Source organism: Hippoglossus hippoglossus, chromosome 7 (genome assembly GCF_009819705.1).
Source record: "Hippoglossus hippoglossus isolate fHipHip1 chromosome 7, fHipHip1.pri, whole genome shotgun sequence".
In the NCBI taxonomy this organism is placed as follows: Eukaryota; Metazoa; Chordata; class Actinopteri; order Pleuronectiformes; family Pleuronectidae; genus Hippoglossus; species Hippoglossus hippoglossus.
In genome coordinates, this window is record NC_047157.1 from 389223 (window position 1) to 414568 (window position 25346).

General features: G+C 40.6%; 1 protein-coding gene across 1 annotated transcript in view; it reads right to left on the reverse strand.

The window, feature by feature from the left end:
- vps13d (vacuolar protein sorting 13 homolog D) overlaps window positions 1-25346 on the reverse strand; it is a 104994-nt gene that overhangs the window by 66847 nt on the left and 12801 nt on the right. Inside the window, 15 exon segments of the mRNA XM_034590811.1 lie at window positions 151-2418; window positions 2534-2666; window positions 2750-2880; window positions 3264-3443; window positions 7651-7693; window positions 7835-7965; window positions 11591-11773; window positions 12432-12621; window positions 16811-16912; window positions 18843-19011; window positions 19655-19755; window positions 20579-20749; window positions 21849-21953; window positions 22265-22381; window positions 24423-24503. Of these exon segments, the coding sequence (XP_034446702.1) occupies window positions 151-2418; window positions 2534-2666; window positions 2750-2880; window positions 3264-3443; window positions 7651-7693; window positions 7835-7965; window positions 11591-11773; window positions 12432-12621; window positions 16811-16912; window positions 18843-19011; window positions 19655-19755; window positions 20579-20749; window positions 21849-21953; window positions 22265-22381; window positions 24423-24503 (4105 nt within the window).

Sequence of the window (25346 nt, forward strand, 5' to 3'; positions counted from 1 at the left end):
TCCCAAAAGGTATTGGGACAGCCTACCCCTACACGTGAACGGGCAAAACGAAGGGGAAGGGCTAAGGGGTAGGGCCAACGGATGAAATGGGATTGGGCCTAAAGCTAAAATTCCAAATGCAACCATCCTGAACATCTGTAATATTCTCACCTTTTCCTCGACTGAGGGATTCAAAGAAGTCATGGCGTGTAAACTGTGGTTCATCCTGACTGATGCTTCCATTGCAGGATGGTGACATCGGGCCAGCAATATCCCCTCTGGGTTGCCTCCTCAAAACCAAATGACTCATGTTGAGTGAATACAGCCGAATATCCTTGACAAAAACCTGCAACCTCTCTCCTTCAGAGTCTTGCCCAGTGACAAAATTCTGGATTGTTATGCTTCCCAGATGACCAACCAATAGCTCAGGGTGCCCAGGTTTTCGTGGAATAGATACAACTGGGGATTCAATGCTGATATTAAGGTTGAGCTTCACCAAGAAAGTGTCTAAGGTTGATTCAGGTTCATCCATGGGAACATCCTCCTCATCCTCAAATGGATAAGCCCAGCTCTGACTGTAAGCTCGAGTTCTCCGTGAGGGGGTCTCAAAGAGTGAAACCATACCGCTGTACTCTGCCGTCTTGGTGGCTAGAACCGTTGACACTTTGGTGGCAGCACTTCTCAACATGGAGCGGAAATTTTCTTCTACCTCGTTAGCAGACAGACTGAGCTCCTTCAAGAACTTTGCAGAGTGGTTATAGTGCAAGGATGCCATCTGAAGTTGCAAAGAACATTCTCCTTGCATTTTCTCCATGAGGTGAAAATACAAAGCTTCTGAGGGAGAACCTCCTGTATCAGCAAGGAATTTTAGTCTGCCAAGAGTTGAGGAGCTATCCTCAACATTGCCAATGCTGACCACAAACTGGCTTTTGCCTCCTTCCTGGGACAGGTCCACCAACTGCATGGACCCAAGCGAACCATTGATGTCCAACCGACTGCCCATGGACACATTGACCTTGGTGCTAGTAATGCTGGCAGTAGCAATCTTAAGCCCTTTCTTCTCAGCAACCAGGACAGTGCCAGTGGACACGGTCCGAAGGAGAAGCAAGTTAAGGCGGTGAATCTCTACAGTCAGCTCTTTGTTCTGGTCATATGTGGCCTGATATGTCACCTCTTCTTCTTCACTGTGGGGCTGTGTTGAATGATGTTGTGCCGCTGATATACGTTCTTCTTTGGGGAAAGACTTCTGAAGGAACTTCAGTAACTCCACCATGGTCTCAGGGTTGAGAATGATGTCCAGGTTGTTGACCTGAATGCTTGTCACCTGAAGGGAGCTGTCCAGGTTCATGGAGGGGCAGTCTGAGCTCACAAACTGGTACTCAAGCTTAATTAGGGCCTCCTGGTCCTTGAAAAGTGAACTGAAGGGAGAGATTCTATCTACAGGCATACCAGAGGATGACTCAGTATGGTGGCACTGATGTTCGGGAGACCTGCTATCAGGGGACTTTACAGGGGTTGAGGGCAGGCTCTCTCTGAGGCTGCCCGTGGGTATGTCAAAACTGAGATGCTTATGAGAAGCCACAAGGAGGTCAAAGTCTGAGCCATAAGTCTGTAAAGTGTCCACAAGCAGAAGACCATGGACAGTCAGAGAGACTTCAGCATCATAAGGCCGCTTGACAAAATGAGCATTTGTGCCAAATACCTTAAGAACAGATATGTAGCGGCCATCACTCTCTACACCAAGCTGCATGTAGTTAATGTTGAATTCAGCTAAGAGTAGACGGGACTCCACGAGGACTTCTCGCGTGTGCTGCTCTAAAGTCATCACACTCTGTGTCAGGTTCTTAGCTGAACCCTGCAGCTTCCAGGAGCTGTCCTCTCTCTGAAAGATCTTGTCATGACGGAGTGTAAGGTCAGGAGACCTTATATTTGGGTCTCTCTCTTGACTTTTACCTCCTTCCTTCACAGCTGGGCTGCTAAGCCTAGCCAAACAACTCCTAAGGGCAGTCATCTTCTCAAGGTTGATATGGACTTTGAGGTCTGGTAGGGTTCCTGACAGCACAGCCCCAGGGAGCTGGGGGTCTGATGTATAACGCAGTCTCTGCTCAAGCTGTAGCAGCACATTGAACTTCTCCACCACATGAGTGGGGCCTACCTCACTCTCTTGAAGATGTTTCCAGCTGTCTTTATAGCGACCAACCATTATCTGCAGGTCCTTAAAGGACAAAGAGTATTTTTCATACAGCTTTCTGCTGTAGGCCTGTGTACATTCAGGAGACCTAAGGCTGGGAAGATCAGGACTTCTAAATTGTGCTTTCATTGAAATGTCTGGCTCAGGTGGTGGAGATTCTGGTGGCGTGGCAAGGGGTGTCTGGTACTCATCATCACTCATGTCTTCCTTTTCAGGCTGAGTAGCTTTAGTGCTGGCCTTATTGTCATCTTCAAAGAAAATTAATAACAGTAAGTATGAGCTTGATTAAAAACCTCAAGGCAGAGGAATAATGATATTTGGGTGTGTACTTGTAATTTTTCATTAAATTGCTGATTATTTTACCTTGAGAATTTGTGAGGAGAATCCTGCCTAAATCAACAACAACTAACATTGGGTCCCTCGACTGGAAATCATCTGGAAAAATCACCTGTGGTGCACAAATGTCCAATTTCATAGTCCAGCGCTTACTGTTTTCCTAGAAAACAAACACAATAGTTGTATTTAGAAATTATTAAACTGACAATTATTTCATGTCACCATCAAGGATATATCTCTTACAATAAACTCTCCCACAAGTAGCTGGTCAATGGTTTGTCGAATTTCGGCCTTTGTCTGCATCTTCAGCTTGTTGTACTGTCTCCTTGCAGCTTCTGCCACTCTAAGCTCCAACTCTGACTGATAGCCAAAACCTGTGGATGAAAGAAATAGGTTTAAACTACAATCTGTCTAATAATTCCAGAAATCTCAGTCTGCCTTTCAGTATGTGGCTTGCATATCTTGAGAACCTTTCATCTTATCGGCTTCACACTTGGCATGAGTATTATTAACACCCCAAGATGCAGTTCAATATTAATAAACTTTGAATAAACAGGTGACCAACGCTCTGTTGCAGCGGCGGCTGGGATTCATCAATGTAAGTGATGTCAATCATGACAACAGCGTAATAATGACAACGGGCACATTTCAGATAATGGCAATGACCCCCAACACACACACACACACACACACACACACACACACACACACACACACACACACACACACACACACAGGTGGATCAGATTTTTACTACCTGAGGTGTGAACTCTTCCTTTGTAGAAGAACTCTGTAACTTGTTTGATTGCTTGCGGGTTGTAGATGATGTTCAATGGACTAGTATTCACTTCCAGTCTTCTCTCAAACTTGCACCTTGCTGGGTTATGCTCATAAATCATCTCAAACACTGGAGACGATGAGCACTCTGCACTGCATCCTGAAAACACAAAAGAAAACACACATCGTATCCAGTGGCGTCATAGTGGGGGGGAAGTGGGACTGACTTTGCGGGGCCGCAAGAGGGAGGGGGGCCCTTGAAAAAGCTTGAATGATTTTTTATTTTTATTAATCTTGTTAATTTAATATCTAAGTACTTAATGAAAATGGCTGAAACTTGCTGAATAAATTGATTGACTGAAATTTGTATTCAAATAGGCTTCCTGAGGTCACCTTTCTCACCCCTACAAACAAATGATTTAGTCTTGCTGCATGCAATCTATATACAATCTATGCACACAATCGAAGTGAGTGAGTGACTTCTGGAGAAGTGGTTTTCAAAATGCCACTCAGGAAAGCATATGTAAAGTCAGGGAGTCAGAAAAGAAAAGTCAAAAATGAAAGAGAAAGAAAGGAAACGGAGGGCAGACAACTCTTAACAGATTTCTCTTCACAGAAAGGTGAGTGAGCCCAACTAGTAATGACACAGTTTATTACGACAGGGTCACACTGGCTGCGGCGCATTTGTGTGTCGCTGATTTCCAGTTGTCTGATGTTGAATCTGAGGGGTTAATTCCCCTTTACTAAGAGCTCATAGTAAAATAAGAATGCAGACTTGAACCTGGACATGTCCGCTTATTTTGCCACATCTAGTCAAATCCCACTCAAAAAGAGCAACCACTTCTGCTAGTGACCCTTCACAATAAAGTCCCATAAAGATCCACTGCTTAGATGACAGGAAACACAAATTCACTGATCAACCTTTCACAATAAAGGCAACTAAATAAAATAGCTTACTTAGTTGTTTTCACACAGGGTGATGATCGGCCGCAGAGCTACAGCTGAGTTTATACAGAGGGTTTATCTTGAAGATGGACATAAATGTGTGTGTGAGAGAGAGACAGGGCGAGCAAGAGAGCGAGCAAGAGACAGAGACAGGGTGAGCAAGAGAGACAGAGAGAGCCTATTGCCCTTCCCCTGAAGTTTTAATATAACTATAGCCTTTCTCAGGATGTGATCACTGTATTTGTATCTGTATTTCCTTGTATAAAAGTAGTCCTATGCACTCAAATAAATACCAGTACTATACAGATTGCATTTTCCACAATATTTCACCATAAAAACATTTAAAAAACAAATGAATGGATTCAGTCAACAGAAACACTAGAGAATGAACTATGAACTAGTTCATTTTCATCTGCATGAACTGAACTTGGAAATCGTTCTTTGTAAGTGTGAACTGGCACAACACTGCTTCTACAGATGGGCTCAGATTCAGATTTCACATTCACATTTAATTGTGTAAAGGTTTGGTTGTTTGTTTGATTTAAAAAAGAAAAGAAAAAGTTCTATTCAACCATCCTATATTTTCTAAAAAAAGAGCAAAGGCTAAGATGCCCCAATTGTTTAGGATAAAAGTTATCTTTCAGTTTGATTTAAAAAAAAAAAAAATCTAAATAACATCATCCTGTTTGCTCAGAGGCATAGCAAAGAGACAGCCAGATGTAATTATGGTGTGGTTTGTTTTAGTTTGATTTTATTTTTCAATCTTAATAACTATCATTTGGACTTGTCATCAATAAAAAAAACTAATGTTAAATGTATATATCAGCCTTCTGTCATTTATCTTTCCTTTCCCACAACAATATACATAGAAAATGTAGATTTTTCGGGCATTTAGAAATGGGGATTAATCGTGATTAATCGTGATTAATCACAGCTATCCTGTGATTAATCTGAAAAATGTAATCATTTGACAGCCCTAATTTATTTATACTAAATGTGGTATGTATTGTTCATTAGCGACTACCCTAACAAACACTACATATTCATTTGTACAATTGACTGTTATTTGTATAATTGTTTTTTAAATATGCATAAGGGACATTATGAAGCGAGAGAGGAAGGGGGCCCACAGAGCCTGCTTGTGTATAGGGCCCAAAATCTTGTGCTACGCCCCTGATCGTATCTATTAAGAGCCAAATAACAGAAATGGATTAAAAAAACTGGTTCAGTTCCATGATGAGTGTATTTCAAACATTTTTACAAATGCCTCCAGCAGGGCAGAAATGTTGCCAAACAATAAAACAATGAGTATCTCTACAGTATCTCTATTCAATTATAAAATATTCCATACAAAATGGACTGTGTGTGTATATATATATATATATATATATATATATATATACAGTCCTGCTCACCATTATTGGCACCCCTTCATTTTTTGCATAACCTGTACAATATCTTCAGAAATAAATGGAAATGTACCAAATTTATATCATCAGGATCTTTTAATTGGAGGTCCAAAGCAATTTAACAAAGAAAATAGTTTTTTCAACTTGCATATTGTAATTTCAAAGAAGAAACAGAAAAAACATCATGTGCAGCAATAACGGCACCCCTCTTTAATAATTGGTTGCACACCCTTTGGCAGTGATGACAGCCTCCAAACGTTTCTTGTAGCCATCTATAAGCTTCTTGTACTTCTCAGCTGGTATTTTCTCCCACTCTTCCTTTGCAATTTGTTCAAGCTCTTGAACGTTTGCAGGGTTCTTTTCCCCAATAGCAGATTTCAGCTCACCCCAAAGATTTTCAATCGGATTGAGATCAGGACTCATTGCTGGCCATTTTAAAACAGTCCATTTTTTCCTTTTCAACCATTCCTGCGTGCTTTTGGATGTGTGCTTTGGGTCTTTGTCTTGCTGGAGGACCCATGATCTTCGACTCAAACCAAGTTTTCTTACACTGGGTAGGACATTTCGCTCTAAAATCTCTTGATAATTCTCTGATTTCATGATTCCTGTGATACGGTCAAGGCCTCCAGTACCAGATGCAGCAAAGCAGCCCCACAGCATTATGGATCCTCCACCATGCTTAACTGTTGGTAGGGTGTTCTTTTCCTTGTAGGCTTCATTGCGCCGTCTGTAAACAAACTGTTGGTGTGCATTGCCAAAAAGCTCTATTTTTGTTTCATCTGTCCACAGAACATTTTCCCAGAAGGACTGCGGTTTGTCCAGGTACTCTTTGGCAAAGATCAGTCGTTCCTTTTTATGTCTTTTCCTCAGCAATGGTGTCTTCCTTGGCCTTCGCCCATAAAGCCCTGTTTGGTTTAGTGTGCGGCGTATGGTACTTGTTGAAACCATGACCCCAGACTGTTCCAGGTTGGCCTTCAGGTCTTTGGATGTTTGACGTGGTGTTTTTTCCACCATTTTTTCCAACCTTCGAAGACTTCTCTAATCAATTTTTCTCTTCCCCCCACGTCCAGGGAGGTTCTTGACAATTCCATGCTTGGCAAACTTCTTAATAACATTATGCACTGTTGAAACAGGGATACCAAGGTCTTTGGAGATGGCCTTATACCCTTTGGAGGTCTTATGTATGCTAATAATAGCCCTTCTGATGTCCTCAGACAGTTCCTTTGTCTTCACCATTGTGACAAAGGAACAGGGAATAACAGGTGGCTTTTTAAAACACGGAAGTCATCATTCATTGGCTAATTAATGTCACATGGGCACAGACAATTTATCACAGGTGATTCTCATTTGTGATTTACCACAGGTGAGTCATAATGTGTTTCCATACTGATTTACAGCAAAGGGTGCCAATATCAGTGACACAGCAAGCTTTAAGTTTTTCTATTTCCCCCCCATTGTTTATTGTTTTAAATTGTTGTTTATCATTTGCTCTTTTGTATCAAACACGAATTCTCTATAGAAAAAAGTTATTTCACTTGATTCATTTTTTTCAGGAGATATTCCACATTATGTACTTAAATGTCTTGGGTGCCAATAATGGTGAGCAGGACTGTATATATATATATATGGCACATTTCCAGTGTTATCGACCATTCAAAGCACTTTACAATATAAATTGCTCTCACCCACTCTCGTACATTCATACACTGCTTCTATGCACATCTTATTTCTATCATGACAATCATACACTGTCGGTACAGCCATCAGGAGAAATTTGGGGTTTAGTATCAACAGTTTAGAATATAGACTAAGGAGTAGGTGAACAAATTACCACCCATCTGGTAAGTGGACGACCCTCACAGCCACGCACAACAACTACAGTAGACTAGTACATGTCTGAGAGCTTAACAAGGTAAACATGAGGTCACAAGATCATTGAAAGTAGTAATTAATGTTGTTTAAATTGAGAATGTTATTACATCAATTTTCAAAAACAGAAAACTTAAATCTTACCAGAGGTACTGCAGGACTGGCCACATGGTTGATTAGTGGTGTCCTACAAGTGACAGATAATAAATTCAATGTGTGATAGAACATCAAGTAAAAAATATTATAAATATAATGTACTGGAGGAGCTACAATTCAAATTTTTTTCATATTATGAACTCACTGCCCATCTTTGGCCATCACTGCTTACCGTTTTCGGAGACACCAGAACAGGAAAGATGGTGTCCTGAGTGGTCAAGTCTCTCAGGAACAAACCCCCCAGCTTCAGAGACAGCAGGGAGGACTCGGACCGAGGGAGAGACTCCAGAGTCACCTTCACACCTGTGGAAATGTGGTTATAGTCCATTGTAACAACTACAGTATACAAAAAAAGAGTATAGCCCAGTGCAATATCACTAAAATGTAAATTAAATTGTATTATGTTACCAATTGAATTCAATTGTATTTGTATATCGCCACTCATAATGTACATTATCTCAAGGCAATTTACATAGGTCACTATGATATACTATAATTGTATCGTTATTTTTAAGTTGTAGTGTAGAGTATCTCATTTTGTGTATGTTAAACTAGAAAACTAGAATATTCCTCCCATGAAATTTTGAATGTGTGCCTAGTGTTTGCTGCCGGTCTTTTTTACCACCTGGGTGCTATTATTTGTTTGAAATTTTTTAAAATCCAGCCTCTATAAGAGAGAGAGAGGACCCATTATGTTTCTATTTAGCAGCAGTAGTAAAAAAGAATAGAATAAATAAACATGTAGCCCAGAGCTGGTTTTGAACCCACAACCTCTTATTCACTGTTCAATCATTTCAACCAACTGAGATAAACACAATACTGATGGATAGCTGTGAAGGTTATTATAATAAACAGTTCAACTCCCCTCCTGCTCTGTGTGTGTATCTCACTAATTACTCGCACCTGTGTGTCCCCCACTGGGGATGAGAGATCTATGCTCTAGCGCAGTCCTAGAACAAATCGCTATTGTTCAAAAACTATAAGTCCTATCTCTGCAATAAAAACACAATCCCAAGACTTTGCCGAAAACAGATATATTTTTTATCAGTTAGAGTTAAGAAATGTGACTGTGGGAGCGAGTTAGAAAAGTGTAAACAGACACCCTTTTCACTAAATGCATAATATATTAAAACTCTAAAAAAGGTCTTTAATAGACAACAGCAATTTAATTTATTAATGCATTGACCAAATGTATTAAATAAGCATCAAATTTACACCCTTTCATCCTCATCATTTAATGTCATAATTAAAATCTTCAACTATACCAGTTGAGATAGTTTACAATAGAGTATATGAGAATGTTCATACAGTTCTGACTTTCGTTAAATTGTTTATTGGCCTAAAATTGACTGTATTCACCTGTAGTGTCTCCTCTTAGGTACAGTACATAAGCCTGTATGCCCTAAATCTTTACATTAGCAAGACACAAGTTAACTATATTTGTTTTTGTCTTTTGGCTAATTAGCTGTAGACTTGGGGCACTGGTAGCTTAGTCCTTTGTTCATCATCATTCATCCCCTACACAAGAGAAAAAAAACCACCACAACTGGGACAGGAGCTGGGAGGTGCCCCCCCCCCCACCCACTTGGCTGCACCACTGCACTGAGGCGCATTACTCCGCTGGTCAACAAGTGACTCTGCTCCTCTGACGTTCTCTAATCATCACACTTAGAACTGATCTTTATAAAAACCTGCTGAATTCATATGTTCCTGGATAAAGATGTCGTCACTTCTTCTGCAACAATGAAGTTAAAACACGTGTCTCATAAACTCTAGAGTGAATCAAACAAACACAAACTAAACATCAGTCCTGTACATGTCCTAATAACTTGTGATCAGTGATGGTGTTTTTATTTTGTATTTGTTTAAGTGTTAAGTGAGCCGGGTCAGAAAGGGAGTAGGGAGGAAGCAGACTAATTATTCAGCGGAGGCATGTCGCGATTTATTTTAGAATGGACAAATGTCCATAGCTCTAGTGCTCAGCACTGTGCAGGGCACAGCATTCAGCGCCTCAGTTATAGCAGCAGGCTTTATATTTTGTAAACATCGTCACTCTTTAAGGATACGCAGCAGAAAAGTGTGTCTTTTGTGGCTTCCACCTCCGACGCAATTGTTTCAATTTCTGCTGTTTTTTACCTTTTGGGGCCATCTCTAATAACTTCAACTGTTCAGTACACCACTCTCTTCATGACAAACGGATGTCCTTACATGGAGAAATAGAGGCGTGGCACTATGCTAATTGCAGATAGCGGACACGCGCCTGTCAATTTAGAATGATTCTGATTCACAAACATACACATGGTGGTGAGAACAAAATCAGCTGGTGCGCACGTGTCATTAATCCGGCGGTGATTTTGCGCAGGCACATATTTTCTGCAGAGAGTAAGAACATTTCTTCGCACATATTAGTGAATGAGGCTACATTTTTGCGGCAGGTTTAGCATTGCTCAGCAGTTCGATAAAGGCTGCAGGATTAGCATATTGTGTGTTATGTTGTTTTTGTTGAGTCTGGCTTCAGTTTATTTATAGGTGTAGAGATGACATTTATCAATAACACTATGATTTCAAGTTCACAAATAGTGATATCATGAGAACTAATACTAACAGAGTTGATGTTGAAATTCTGACGGTACTTGTTTTTCTACAGTACTGTACCAAAGGTATCAGACATGTAGTTGGCACTGGAGATGTGATTCTTCCTAGATTGATGACAGCAGCATAACTCTACAAGCATTCTAGCCTGACATTAAACTCAGTGGTAAGTATAGTTGAGGCAACAGGTCCATTTTGATTTTTTGAGAAAAAAGAAGCAAAAACTGGTGCACAGAGATGTTTTACATTTAACGCAGATCATCAGGAACAAGTTGTTAACAACCAAAAGCTAGTATGCAAAAAGTGCCACAAAGCAGGATGGCACCCTGTCGAGCGCATACCTCTGCCAAGGCTCAACAGTCACCTTAAATTCAGTCAAGCTGCACCAAATTTCACACAGTCCTTGATATCAGTTCCCTAAATGTGCCCGTTGAAAAAAAAAAAAAATGAAGATCTACCCTGGTAAAACGGGGAAAAAACACAATGTTTAAAAATCGGAAAATCCCTGGATCCACCTCCAGATCCACCCCAAAAAGTAATGGGTTCTTCCATGATCCATATCGTATCCTTCCACCAAGTTCCACATTATCTTCTTGGTGGATGAAAAAAAAGGGAATTTTATCTTATCTAAGAACCTCAAAGAGGCAATCAGATCTGATCAAGTTGACTGAATAGGCGGTTGTGGAGAAAATTTTTGGACTGATGGCAAAAATAAAACTGTCAGTAAAGGTCAGCAACACTTGTAATTTTTAATCTATGTTGAATTCACCACTGGCAGTCAAGGTTGATATATAATTTTTTGGGAAAAATGTCACGTGAAAGGAGTGTGACAAATCAGGGTGGTACTTTGTGCGGACAACACCGTACAACTTTAATTGCTATAACCTTCATCTCTGTCTGACTTTTTGTTTTGTATAAAAACTATAAACAATTATACACCTCTCCATTTATATTGGATGCTGTCTTTTCTCATGAATGTTGTAAATATTGTTAATTATTTTATGTGCTCTGTGACACATGACATCTATTACACTTCTGACTGTCCTGGGACATGAGCTGGATCCTCACAACATAAGGCTTCTGTCATTACCATTACTGTTAGAATGTTTTCTGTCAAATTACAACATTGACTATTTAAATGGGTAATTTCATACTTCTGGTCTGTCACCCTGTTTAAACTTTTGTTTGCACATTGCCTATATCAAAATGTGTTCACGAGTGTGTGTGCAAAAAGGACAATGGTCGTATTTGAAGATTATCCCCATTAAAACAGCAGCAAGATTTAATTAAAGATACTTGCACACCACTTAACTTAAAATCCCTGACGCATGTGTACCTGAGAATTCCAACTGGATGACCCCACTCTCATGAGGCCTGTCCCCTGTCCTGTCCTGGTGAAAGAGCGTGACTCCACCCTTCTCCAGTAAGAACTCCAGCCGGGCAAACAGGTGGTCTCGCCTGGTGAAGCTGTTAAGTGTGTGAGAGTCCTCCAATGGATCGAACAAGTCTTCTGTCTCTGCTGGAGAAGCAATTATTTAGAGTCAGCAGTCCGTACAATTAATAATCCTGCAACCAACACCACAGATATAAATACAGATATGCAACAACAAAGATCTAATTTATTATTCAGAATTGCCAAAAAAATGTATTTTAACCGGCAATGCTTTTCTAGTCTTTGCAGCACTGGCTTGGCGGCCGAGGAAACTAAGAGATCAATGTGTTGAAATAATTAGAAATCTGGTTGACTGATTTGGGAAAGGGGTTAAGGGTTAATGGAAACGGATTTAACAAAAAGAAGAAAACGGATAACTAATTTAGAATCCCTCTAGTTCAACAGGAAATCTGACAATACTTATTTCATTATACTTATATACATTGCATCAACTTGTATACATTATACTTTGTACTGTTGTTAACTACACACAGACATTGATATCTCGAATATTTCAATACATATTGCACTGAATCATAATGCCAGTTAGACATTATGAAATTTGGAACGTTTTCTTTAGCTCTCAGAATTTCAATAAATCCCTGATCTAGTTTAAGAGAATAGATAATTGAAATAAAACCAATTGTGTCGTACCTCTGCTACAGCCTCTAAAATGCCAAAAGATAGATTAAAAATCTTGTCAGCACTTCACTGGTACCAGACAGAGATACAGTAAGTATCTAACCTAGAATGTCCCATGAGGATGGACTTGGCAGCAGCTCTTCAGGCCTGTCTGGGTCCTGGGAATCTCCATACCAGCCTCCCCAGCCAGGAAACCATGACTGCAGGTACTGAATCATCCCTGAGCTCCCACTCTTAGGGATAGATGTGGTGGGTGAACAGGGCAGGGGGTCGCTGCTGGGCTCTCGCACATTCTGGAAGAGGAGACACATGATGGTGAACATGTAATGAAACTATGAGAAACTATTAAATCAAATTTCATCATTGAAAGTTTGAAGACTGATTGTGAAAAGTGATCTGTGTGCATTTTTTGAGTTTACAAACAGAAGAATTATTGAAAGCAGCACAGTTAACAGGAATTTAAGTGATGCTTGGAGCACACACGCAGCAGAACTGTGGCGCAGCCACCACGCGCCATTCAGTGTAGACCGGACATGTGGGTAAAAGGGCCGAACCACGAAGTCCACTGATTTCAAATTTTACCAGAGCAGCGTGTGTTTATATGTGTGTCTCCTGTCTTGTGTTGCAAGTTTGAGTGGAGCTGGTGGACATCAGTGAAGTGGTGGCAGCCTCTCAGATACCAATACCTCTCAGATAGAACATAAAAGACCTGCTCATCCTGGTATTCAGATGAGCTCCCTCCTCTGAACCACACTGCATTTTGATTTTTGCAACATGAATTGAGTCTGCCTTTGTGTTGGTCTAGGTCAGGGGTCAGCAACCTTTACTATCAAAAGAGCCATTTTGCCCCCTCTTCCATCAAATTAAATTTGTCTGGAGCCGCGAAACATATTTGATAACACAGCTTATAAAGTTTTATATATAGTTATACTCAAGTGTTTTGCCTGTTCACACTTAAAATGAACTAGTTCACGGTCATTTGTTCCATTTTTTATTGGGATGATTTAGGTGACAAACTTTCTATCATGTATTTAGTTAGTAATCGATGGTGTCTGATCATGTCTGCGTGTCGCTCCATTCATTTTAACACTGAGTCCTGACTGTGAGCGTCACGTCTCGTGTTGTACTGAGCACAACATGTTGACGAGTCATTTTTCATGATGTTTAAATGCAGCCTCAAACTCTGGAGCGAATCAAACAAACACTAAGTTACTTCATGTACTGATCAGGTCCTGATAACTAGTGATGAGTGAGAGCAGATCAGAGTAAAGGAGGACACAGAAACTCCAGCTCGGTAAAAACCAACTGCAGCTTCTGCTCTGATCACTGAGCAGCTGAGACCAGAGAAACTCTGTGTTTCACTGTTCTTCTACAAAGTCACTGACCGGCTGCTTCACTTGAACAAGCTCTGGTCTCACTGTGTGTCGCATGCGGCTCTGGGGCCGTGGGTTGGCTTAGAAAATTTGCCAGGCCACAACAACAGTGTTTCTCCTACCTAATTTATCTGCAATTAAGCTGTTGTTTTACTACGTCTAAAGAAGAGGATACGATTGACTTCAATTGTATTGGATTTAGCTGCAACAACATTTACTTCTGAGACTCCAAAAGTGTTTTGTGGACTCACACACTTCACCCACCCCTCCATCGGCATCGTGGTGAGTAGATAATGAGTGATATTTCATTTTTTGGTGAACTATCCCTTTAAGGCACGCTGTCCCGCCCACACTGCCTACAAAGTACTGTTTGTCTGTTTATTAAAATTTTTTTAATATTGAACATATTGCGTATACCAGGGGTCTTCAACTAAAATTGCAAGAGGTCCAGACATCAACCCTCCTCCCCTTCTGGGGTCCGGATAATTAGAGACGTACAAATATGGGCTCTGACTAAATCAGTTTAATTAACATTTTTATTGCACAAGGTTGCTTTTGTAACAATACAAAATCAAACACAAACTGGCAAAAATACAATGCTTATGCTGGACAAACATAAAACAAAGTGCAATAAACATTTTGTCTTGGAATTTGCATATAGGCCTACATTCCTTTTAACCATAAAGATGTAACATCCTCAAAGACAAACATATAAAGTGCTTTAGGTTGAACTGAGCTTAACAACCACTTAAAGCTTGAAGCAAAAACTTCTTAGAAAAAGTAACAAGAAATTATTTTCATAGGTTCATTCACATGTAGCCTATTGTCTGTATGCCTACTTCCCTAATTCAGTGGGAGAAATTGGCTTTAGCTTTCTCTGCTAGTATTTTGAACCTTGGGAGGAATGGGGTCAGTGCCATTCTCAAACAGGCATGTAAATGTTCATTAGTCATTCTTGAACGGTATTTGGTCTTAATAATGTTAAGTGTTGAGAATGCTGATTCGCAACTGTATGTGGAGCCAAACATTGTCAAGGTGTGTACTGCCACTTTAGTGAGACCAGGGAAAACTTTCTCAGGTACAGTCTGTAGCCAGAAGCTGGCAGCATCACTAACTCCACACTGCTCTTTCAGTACTACATTTGCTTGCAGATCAACAAGTTCCATCTGTAGAGATGCCATATCTACCCACTTGAAGGTAATTTTAGCCTCCTGAGAAAATGTGGTCACATTTTTTACCAGAAAAGGGTTCTGAATGAAAAGGAGGACCTGTTCTCCCAGGCTGAAGTCATCAAAACTGAAGTTTCCAATCAGTTTTTGTATGAACTCAACATGAGAAGAAATATCTCTCTCACCCTGAATTTGCTTCATTGCTGGAAAATGTATAAAGTTCTCTTGGAGATCCACTTTGAAAATCTCCAACTTCCGCTGGAAAGACTGGACAGCTGCTACCAAATCACACACAGAGTTGTTCTTGTCCTACAGTTTTAAATTGAGGTCATTTAGGTGTGAGGTTATGTCAACTAAGAAGGCCATAAAATCTTTTTTTCCTCTCATCTTCCAAAAACTGAGCAAACTGTCTGGCCTTATAATTCTTCTGTTGTTCCAGGAACATTTTTATTTCATTTCTAATTGCCCAAACGCGTGCTAGAACTCTGCCTTTGCTCAACCATCTAACATTGCAGTGCAGCAGTAGGTCATTTGAAATGCATCAACTTCCGTCAGGAATTCTCGAAGGAGGCGATGTTTATGTGATGACGATGCCCTGAGAAAGTTGATAAGTTTCATCACAGTATTCATAACCTCTGCATACTCTTCTGAAAGAGTAGAGCACAGAACAGACTGGTGGATAATGCAGTGATATGAGGAGAGGTCTGGGTTGTCCTCTCTCATTCGAGTTACTGCTCCTTTTTCTTTACCCATCATGGAGGGAGCTCCATCGGTGGTGATGGACACAACATCTTTCATACTGATATCTCTCTGTGTTGACATTTATTTTATAGCTAAGTATATGTCTTCCCCTCTGGTGTGTGTTGTAAGTGCTGTGATGCCTAAAATGTCCTCACAGAAATCTTTCCTCCCTGCGTGGTAAAATCTGACATATACCAAAAGCTGAGCATTGTCACTAATATCAGTTGATTCATCAACTGCTAAAGCTATGCACGGTGCACTTTTAATAGCAGCAGTGAGCTGTGACTGAACATCCGCTCCTAATATTTATGTGCGTCTTGTGGCTGTTGTGGCTGAGAGGGGGATTTGTTGAATTTTTTCAGTTCACGTCTTTCTTTTCCATCCAGAAGTGTTTCGGACACAGCATTCATGCACTCTTTAACGATACTCCCATCTGTAAAGGGCTTTTTATGTTGTCCCAAAATCCACTGTATTCTCAGCGAACACACGTATGTCCGCTGTTGTGCGGAGAGGGAATGAGAGAGGACCCGCGTAGATCGCTCACACTGGGCTTTGAGCTCATTCATTCTTCGGGTCCTTACCTCGGACTGCGGGTAGGAGTCTTCAAAGTGTCTGTGTTTGGTTTCATAATGGTGTTTTAAATTGCCGTTTTGACAACCGCAACAGACTCAGAGCAAATGAGACACACCGGTCTTGTTGAGCTCACTGCAGGAAGAACAAACGCATACTTTTCTATCCACTCTGCTCGGAAGACTCGGTTTTCAACGTCAACTTTCCTAACTTTTGATAACCCCATATTTCGCCTTCATCCGTGTGTCTCCGTCGGCGTGCTTCTCTCTACCTAGCAACCCGGCTACACAGTATATGATAGCAACCCATAGGACCCAAGTGGCTTCACTGGGCTGGCGTCGTTATGCCTGATTAAAAGTCTCTTAAAAGTCAAACAAGGCCGCCGAAGTATTTATATATATTTTTTTAATGGAGAGTCGCGGTCCGGATGGAAACCTCTCGCGGCCCGGATTTGGACCGGAGTCCGCCAGTTGGTGACCCCTGGCGTATACAAATCGCACCTAATTCAAAACTGCACTTGCTTGGGCCCTTAACAATACACATGCCAAGTGTAAAGCCAATAAGATGTATAGTTCTGAAGATATTCATTTCACACAAAGCTATAGACCTACAGAATCATCAAAGCTTACCTCTGCAATCTCTTCCTGCTTTCGAAACCAGTCATGGACGATTTCTCTGAGACTCTGCAGCTCCTCTATTGTCTGCTCATCTTCCACTCTCTCCAGCTCACTCTGGGGAACAAAGACAAGCATTGTTCAGAAATGCGATTCTGAAAGTTTCTGAAGTATGTCTTAAGCCCATCATCTCAAAATACAAAACAGCGTGAACTTAGTGCGTCACAGCATTGGAAAAAAACAATATAACTGGGGCTTATCCATGTACTTGAAGAGACTGCTCAGATATTAGGAAAATGTAGTACAACGGTGGAGAATGAGGCTACACTGGTGAGATTCAAGTTGCCAGTCTGCCTAATCAAAAGTTCTTCTCAGATGCTGAAAAAGCTTGAAATACAATCCCCATATTTTAACTACATCCCATCTCCCCCTTCACTTTGACAGAAATTGTTTAATTTCAACTTCAAGTGTTGCTGTTAATATAAAAGTTAGCTTTGCCTGAGTGTGTACGGTGCACACAGGGTATACATGGCCACTCCCATGCTATTCATTAAGGCCCAAGTACCGATCACTGCGTGGACCCCATTGTTTTACAAGGAACTATTAGGGCTACTTTAACTTATTTGTGGGGCTAAAATGGGTGTGGCAAAATGGAGCAGCGCTCCCCACGAAATTTCAACAAAGCAGCCCCCGGGACACATTTCACCTACATTTATGAAATTTAATGAGGGGCCAAGACCCACAAAAAAGTCTCTGGAGCCATAACCTAAACCCAACAGGAAGTTGGCCATTATGATTTTCCTGTACAGTTTTGTGTACATTTTTGCCATTCAAAGGGTGGTCCGACTTAAATTGTCACAGTGACTATTTTTAGTCAGTCTAATCTTTTTTTTTCTATTTGAATTTTCCAATGACGTGACATACAATGGTCATAAACAGTGACTGATACAGCAGGAGTGTACAGTAGTATGTCAGTATAGTCGGCCTAATCTTAAGAACTTTGTGATGGTAAATTTTGAAGCTGGTTTGTCTTTGTTGAACAGCTCGTCTGTGGCGGTATGGCAAATTTCGATGTTTGCCCTTTAAAAAGGAAATGGTGGTAATTCACGTTTAAAATTGTCCAATCTGTCACAAATTTCACATGTATGATAAGAGTGCACACCTATACCAAGTAATAGTCATAGCACCACCTACTGGCAACAGGAAGGATGCCTTATGTTACAATCATCAATCCGTTTACATAAAATTTTAATGGTCTGGTCTTGTGTTATACACAGCAACTATTGTGTGTAGCTCAGCCTCTAAAGGACCACTGTTATACAAATTGTTTTGATCAAACTTAGCTGCAGTACGGGAAATACCAATCCTCATTTGCAAGCTTATATTGACAAAAACACACAATTGGCTCGACGAAAGTCCCTCACAGACACACTCAGTGAGCAGATACGGGAAGTTTGGATTGCACGTGCACATGTCAGCTATGGCAGCAATATTGTTTATCAAGGAGTATAAGAGCTGTATCCTTTTCTGGAATAAACAGATCCATCCACTGCAATTCTGCCTCTGTGTATTATTCATAAAAATCTTCTTCAACACAACAAAATGTATGATTGGTGCATAATCTCTATGGCCACTTAGCAGACAAATAAATTGATGCACAATGTGCATTTTATCATGTCTGTAGCCACGCACACAAGAAAGGACATCATAATCATTTAAGCAGTGTACGATTGTGGCAACAGCACTCAGCTGTCAACCAGTGTCCTGCATGTACCCCCAACTGTGCCAGGTATGTTCAACGCTACTTGCAGCTTTAATGATGTAATTGAATTTGAACTGCATAAAGGCACATTCTATTCATACATTTTTGTATTTAAAGATTTGTGATATTTGTGAGTCAGACCATATACATCAAATTAATATTTCACTTTATGAGTAGAGGCAATTTTGGGTTTCAGTATCTTGCCCGAGGACAATTCGGCAAGCGGAATGGGGAATACTGAGATTGAACCACCTCCCATATCATGCAAGTGTTCCATTGTAGTACCTCCTCTTGAGGACTTAGTGGGACGGCTTTGAGCTTCCTGAAGTAGAGACTGCTGTAGGTCTGGGCGTCTCGTGCTCGCTGCAGGGCAAAGTCCCAGCTGCCTCGCCGTCGCTGCTCCCTGATCTCACTAAGGTTGGCCTGGATGGCAAATATCCACCACTGCTGGCAGCTGAAGGGAAAAACAGTGTTCCAGACTTTGATTTAATGGTTTATTGAAAAACAATGTTGCATGCTCATAAGGCTTAAAGGGATAGTTCATCCAAAAATGAAAATTCACTCATTATCTTCTCACCCCTATGTCGATGGGGGGGTGGGTGAAGTGAGTCTACAAAACACATCTGGAGTCTCAGGAGTAAACTTTGCTTGAGCAGAATTCAATACAGGTTTAAAAATTGTCAAATCTGTCACAAATTCCACATGTATGATAAGAGTGCACACCTATACCAAGTTATAGACATAGCACCACCTACTGGCAACAGGAAGGACGCCTTATGTTACAATCATCATTCCATTTTCATGGTCTGGTCTTGTGTTATACACAGCAACTATTGTGCGTAGCTCGGCCTCTAAATGACCAGTGTTATACGAATTGTATAACAAACACTTTGGACCCCCCCATCGGCATAGGGGTGAGTAGCTAATGAGTGAATTTTCATTTCTAGGTGAACTATTCCTTTAAGGCATGATTATAAGAATGCTGCAAAATTCAGCTTTTACTCAGGTTGAATGTCTGAATATTTTATTGCTAAACTAAAGTAAACTGAGTAGCTTCCACAATAAAAACAAACTTCAGTGTTGATGTTCGAACTTACTGTCCTGAAACGGGAACTTTCGGTCTCCACTTTCGGTAAAGCATCTCTCTCTCTCTGCGGTCTAGCTCCTTAAGGAACGCCATGATCTGCTGATACTGCACCTACGGGACCCCCCCCACACACACACACACACACACACACACACACACACACACACACACACACACACACACACACACACACACACACACACACACACACACACACACACACACACACACACACACACACACACACACACACACACACACACACACACACACACCTTTGTCTGAATGCTCCTTAACCAAAAGGACAAACTAATATATAATTAAGTGTGCAATGCTGTTATGGTTGGTCTCATCAGACCCTCTATGACCACTTGATGACCACTCACAGCCCTTCAAAGTACAGTTTTTTTTTTTTGCCATTCACACACTAATTCATACCATTTATACAGTGAATCTGTGTGCAGCACTGTTTTTTTTTTCTCGAGGGGTTCTAAATATAATGCGTCCAAGGAAAAGGGGTTTTGTGAGGTAACAGTGACCTTGAGTTAGTAGATGAGCAAATAAATGTTCCTGACATATCATGATCACAAGAGCATGAGGTCACCATGACTTTGACCACCAAAATCTAATGAGTTCATTCGTGAATCCAAGTGAATGTTTTGCACAAAATTACATTCACATTTTTGGCAAAAAAAGGATTACCTGAAGGTGTTGTTGAGATATTGCATTCACAAGTTAAAAATGTGATTTGTCACATTAAAATCACAGTAAGCTTTTACTACCTAAACAGTTTATCCTTGAAAATATTTCATCAACGCTTCTTTAGATATTGTGTTTACAAGAATGGGACGTGCATCCATAAAACATGATGCCCTCCGGCCACTGGCCAGTGCAGAGGCTTTAGAAAAGAAGAGCATCTGATGTTTATACAGACCTGTGACAGGCGTAGGGACATGGGCTCCAGTTGAACTTGGCCTTCAATTCGAGGAGTATATCGGGACCTCAGAGGCTCCTTGGAGGCATTTCTTCTTAGTAACACGGAGGAACGCACAGGCTCAAAGATGTACTGATGCTCACGGCTCTGCATAAACTGGGTCATAACCTCCTGTAAAGTAACAAAACTAATCAGACTAGTCATATGGAGTTATGGGACATATTTTAAAGATATAAGTATGATCATGGTCTAAAGCAGGTGGGGCAACAGTTTTTATGGTGTGTCCAGATCTCCTTTTGTTAGTTTACCAGTGGGGTAAAGGTTGCTGCACCAGGCACATGGTTCAAAATGGTTCTACTCAGTCCCTTAATTAATCATGAATGCGATTTGGGCATGATATGCAATAAACCAATCAGAGTAAACAAATGCGCGCTTGCATCTTGGCAGATTGCTACTATAATTGTGGATTGCCAGGCCATTAAGAGAGAGCACTTCACTGCAGAAATTGTTACACTTCATGCACAAGCAGTTGATCTGTGGGTGTGGCAAGAAGAATGTGAGCTTTTCATGCAACATCTAAATTAATTAAATCAAAAGTAAACAGGAGAGGAGGGATACATACAAACCATGGTTGGGCGATTAATAAACTTTTCTAATTGGCCACCGGCGGCTCAACAATCATCGATTGACTATATATTCGCCCAGATGGGTGTATGTGCGTGCACAGCGCATATATGCACAGGGGCGCAAGTTAGTATAAGCTAATGCATGGAAGAGCTCCTTGCAAAGATTAATACAAAATCATTATCTTAGCTTTAAATCAGATGCAACCAGCAAGCTGAAGAACCTAAGCGAAGCAATTTCTCGTCTTTATAAACAAGTTGCACGGCAAAGGATTCTAACAGCACAAATTTCCCCACTCTCTATGCAAATAATCAAGACCGTCAATTGTGTTCATGAAGACCAAATTATGTTGTTTTTACCTAGTCTGAGTTTACAGATGCATCCAATGACAAAATGTGTGTGTGTGGTGTGTCGGGGTATGTGTATGAGTATGCGTCTGCATGTCAGAGCGAGAGATAGAGAGAAAATATTAAAGTAACAGACTAGCAGACAGCTGCATGGTGCTTGGTACCACTTTGTGCCAGGTGTAAGACAGAGCCCATTATTTCTAGTACTGGAGAGAATCAGAACTTATAGGATGCTTTTGCATCTAATTTGATTTTGCACCATCAAAGTACAGTACACAACTGTTTATCATATGACTGACCGGGATCTGATTTGTCGGCAGTTTTCCCAACATTTCACACTCTGTGTCCCAGTAGACACAGAAGTCTTCAATCTCCAGCTGCTTTTGTCGTACAAGCTTCTGCACCTGCAAATACAAAGGAAATTCCTTTTAACCTTAAATACAAAGACCCATGGAGATCCTGAATCAATGGAGGAATCAAATAAGGTTTAAAGTTTGAATAAATGTAATAGTCCAAGACATCATTACAAGAACAATTTCTTTGGTGAAAGTAATGCAATTCTGTATTACTATTGCATGCTTTAAGAAGTCCTTGATTTGTAGCCAAAACAGAAAACATGCTATGTGCACTAATGTAAATATTGTAAATCCACTTAAAAACTTGACTCATTAATTTCACTCTGTAAATTCAAAAATCACTTTGAGTGAACCCTTACCGACTCTTTGGAGGGGTTCTGAGCAGAAACATTTTTGATGCAAACCCCGAAAGAGAAAGGTTTCTCTGGGTTGGAGAAGTCATCCTCAAATCTAAGATGCACATCTTGGATCTTCAGCTACACATATAAGGCAGAAAAAAGAAACTCAGAGTAAAACAAAGACAGCAGCATGTAAATACTTTGTCTTGATATGTATTTTAAAGTTCTTTGATTTTATCATGCTAACAACATTCACCCAGCATTGTTACTCGCGTCAACACTCTACACAACATAATGTTTCTTTTCTGTTCGGTTTTATACTTGTCCTTTTTGCATGAAATTACAAGTTAAGCTGTAACCTTTGATATGAGAGACCTGCAATAAATCCTAGCTTAGTTAAGGTTATAAATAATAAGAGATCTGTTAATTTTTACTAGGGAAGATGGTCACCAACGCTCCCCTACACACCACCAACACAATTCACATGCATGTAAATTGTACGCCTTCCAAAGGATTTTCCTGCATCCTATATCCAGTTACCTTCTATCCCAAACTAAAATTTTGTTTTTATAGCTGTATATAAGTAACCAGTAAATACACCTTTAAATTTTATGCACTGGACTATGCTTATTAAGGCAGGGTTTCTTCATGAGTCCTCATATCTTCCATGACCACTAAGGACTTTTTGTTGTCAGTTTGTAAAGATAGAATACTGCTCTGTATAGATAGATTTTTAAACTGAAAGACCAATTTTGTTATATTAAATGGCTCTCATTCATGCTTCATTACCCTCTGCGCAGTAAAATGACTCCACAACACATCGACCGATTTTGGTGTGAATATTACTTTGTACTGCTGGGAGTGTTTCACCAGATGATTAACTATTGGAGCTGATGAGAGATCTTGGTTAGCAGCATAAAATAAAAACCCCTGTATGGATTTCCACAAAAATTGGTGGAAGGATGCGGTTTGGGTCAGGGGAGAACTAGGGCTGGGCGATAAAACGATAGCGATAATTATCCTGATATAACTTTTCTTCGATAGAAACTTAATGTCGATATAACGTCAATAGAACTCGTCCCATCCATGTTTTGACGGACAACATGAACAACCAATGAGAATAGCGCCGCACTGAACCAATCATGTGTCTGGAATAGAGTTACACCCACATCAAGTTAGGTTGAAGCACACAGCATAGAGAGTATGAGGAGCAGCAGCACAGGTGCTAATGTTTGGGCTCCTGCATAGAGGTAGATGATTCTGCATCGATACCGTGATGGAACATTATCGATTAATGTTTCCGCTAACTATTTTAGAATATAGGACTAGAAGGTGAATATCCCTTGTGATTATAAGTTTGTGTGTGTGAGGAGGGACAGAGACTAGCGCGCCCGCACGCACGCATTTCCAGCAGGTTTTTATAAAGATCAGTTCTAAGTGTGAGTGATTAGAAAACATCAAAGGAGCAGAGTCACTTGTTGAACTGTGGAGTAATGCGCCACAGTGCAGTGGCGGCCATTTAAGATAAGATAAAACTTTATTGATCCATACACAGGGGAAATTCAGTTGTTACAGCAGCAGGCATGTCAGAATGAGGTAGACAAGAGAATAAAGCAATAAAAAATAAAAAAAATTAAATTACAAAAATGCTGAGGATGTACATTATATACACCTTTTCACCATAGTGGTTTGAATGAAATGTTGTAAGTCAAGTGCAGTGGCACAGGATGATTGTACGAGCAAATAAAATTAGTTTTGTGCATAACGAAAAACATATATTTTTTTATATATATATTATTTATAATATTTTTGGGTTATTTGATTTACATTGAGACATATCGATATCGACTGATGTGAAAAAAATTATCGTGATAAGATTTTTTCCCATATCGCCCAGCCCTAGGAAGAACCCATTAAATTTCGGCGTGGATACGGATCAGGGGGAGTATCCAGACATTTAGTTTGCCTTTCTCTCAGTGCCCTTCTATCATGTTTTCACTTTGTCTTTTAGGGTGATTACACAAAAACTACTGGGCAGATTACACAAAATGTTGTGGAAGGACGCAATATGGGTCGGGTAAGAGCCCAGGTAAGAGGTAAGAGTTGATCTGGATCAGGGGACAGATCCAGAAATTTTGACTTTCCCCAGCTATAGTGTCTTATGTTAAAGATAACGTACCTCAATGTTTTCCACAATCCTGGTGACCACTGAGGCAGAGACAGAATACCAGTAAGACTCTCCCCTCCGTTCACACTCACTCTGGAGAAGACAAAAACACAATCGTACACATGTACATACGGAAGAGTTCTGGAAAATTACCTCAATTAATTGAATAAGTGACAAACAAATGTAATGTTATACATGTCTACAAGTGTCGTGTGAGCCTGAAATATTTATTAAAGCCTCAAAAACTTTAGGTTACTGTCGTAACCCTGGTTCTCTGAGTAGCATGAGTGAGATGTCTCACTATGGGATACGCACCCTCACGTATTCACAGAAGAACTTGTACCAATTCAGCAGCCCTGAGTGGCTGGCAGTCGCGACGTCTGCATCAGGGTTCCGCCCCTTAGATACGCCTGACATGGTGTCACACGTCACTCAAAACAAGCAGACCTCTTCTCGCTTCACCCCAGCATCAAGAAGGGTGGTCTGGTGAGACATATCCCTTATGCTACTCAGAGCACCGGGGTTACAACAGTAACCTAAAGTTCTCTTTCTTAGCATTCATTTCAATGGGATATGGAGACTCCTGTATTGCCAGACAAGCTTATCTCGACGACTGACCGCCAGCTCCACTTCATGTAGAAGGGAGTAGATGAGGCAGATCCACAGAGGAGCCCCTAACCCCTAACCCTAAAGAAAAAAAGAAAAACAATAGTGCAAGTGTGTGCAATAGTGCAAATATGCAATAGTGCAAATATGCTAAGGTGCAGAGTTATGACAGATTGGAGGAGTTTAAAAGTCTTATGGCCTGGGGGATGAAACTGTCTCTGAGCCTGGTGGTGCGGGCCCGGATGCTGCGGTACCGTCAGCCAAACGGCAGCAGGCAGAACAGTTTATGGCTGGGGTGATAGGGATCTTTAATGATCCGGTTGGCCTTCT